At 65.8% G+C, this 1,019-nt stretch overlaps 1 protein-coding gene across 1 annotated transcript in view; it reads left to right on the plus strand.

Moving 5' to 3' along the window:
• Nucleotides 1-427: 427 nt before the first annotated feature.
• LOC140458978 (autism susceptibility gene 2 protein homolog) overlaps nucleotides 428-1,019 on the plus strand; it is a 34,670-nt gene continuing 34,078 nt past the window's right edge. The window contains exon 1 of the mRNA XM_072553716.1: nucleotides 428-979. Coding sequence (XP_072409817.1) covers nucleotides 428-979 — 552 coding nt within the window. The remainder of the gene's footprint in view (nucleotides 980-1,019) is intronic.

Consider the following 1,019-nt stretch of genomic DNA (forward strand, 5'->3'; position numbering starts at 1 on the left):
TGTGGGAGGGTCAGCGCTGAGGGAGCCCCGCACTGTGGGAGGGTCAGCGCTGAGGGAGCCCCACACTGTGGGAGGGTCAGCGCTGAGGGAGCCCCACACTGTGGGAGGGTCAGTGCTGAGGGATCCCCGCACTGTGGGAGGAACATGAGCTGGGAGGTGACAATATTCCCAGGATTGTGGGCGGGGTGGGAACTGGGCAGTCGAGGGTTTGGAGAGAGTGTGAGCTTCTGTCTGGGATCCAAACAGGATGTGGCTGGGCCAAGGCCGGCCCTTCCTTGATGTTTATCTCCTGTGATCGTAATCTCGGTTCGCTGCTCCGAGCCATGGGCACGTGGCCCTGAGCGAGTCTAGTATAAATCGGCAGACATGGGCAGCAAGGACACAGTGACCACTCACTGGACGTCAACGGGCCAGAGAATTCCGGGCCATGTCTCTTCCCGGGCTGGAGCTGGCGTGCGTGCTGCTGATCCTGGGCACGGCCCGGGCACAGATTCCCATCCAGTGCGGAAGCCCGGCTCACGTGGAGAGCGGGGAGTGCTGCCCCCCCTTCTGGGGCGACGGCTCGCCGTGCGGATCAGTCTCGGGGCGGGGGAGGTGCCAGGACATCACGCGCGAGACCCCGCAGGAGCGGGGGGAGCGGGAGAGGGAGCAGCGCAACTCGCGGGACTTCCGTCTTTGGTGGCCCACCTTCTTCTTCAGGCAGCTGTGCGTGTGCCGGGGGAACTTTGGGGGCGCCGACTGCGGGGAGTGCGCCTACGGCTGGCAGGGGGCAGGGTGCCAGGCCAGGCGCGTCGTCACCCGCCGGGACATCTCCACCCTGTCGGAGGTGGAGAGGGAGAGGTTCGTACGCCTCCTGACCCAGTCAAAGGTGATCCTCAGCCAGCGCTACGTCATCTACGCCAGCGGCAGCTCGGCGCCCAACTCCCCCCTGGCCTTCCGTCGCGCCAGTGTCTACGACGTGGCCAACTGGGTGCACTACGTCAGCGCCAAGTCCATCAGGACGTCGGCCGAGCCCTATT

The sequence above is a fragment of the Chiloscyllium punctatum genome, chromosome 34 (genome assembly GCF_047496795.1).
Source record: "Chiloscyllium punctatum isolate Juve2018m chromosome 34, sChiPun1.3, whole genome shotgun sequence".
Taxonomy (NCBI): Eukaryota; Metazoa; Chordata; class Chondrichthyes; order Orectolobiformes; family Hemiscylliidae; genus Chiloscyllium; species Chiloscyllium punctatum.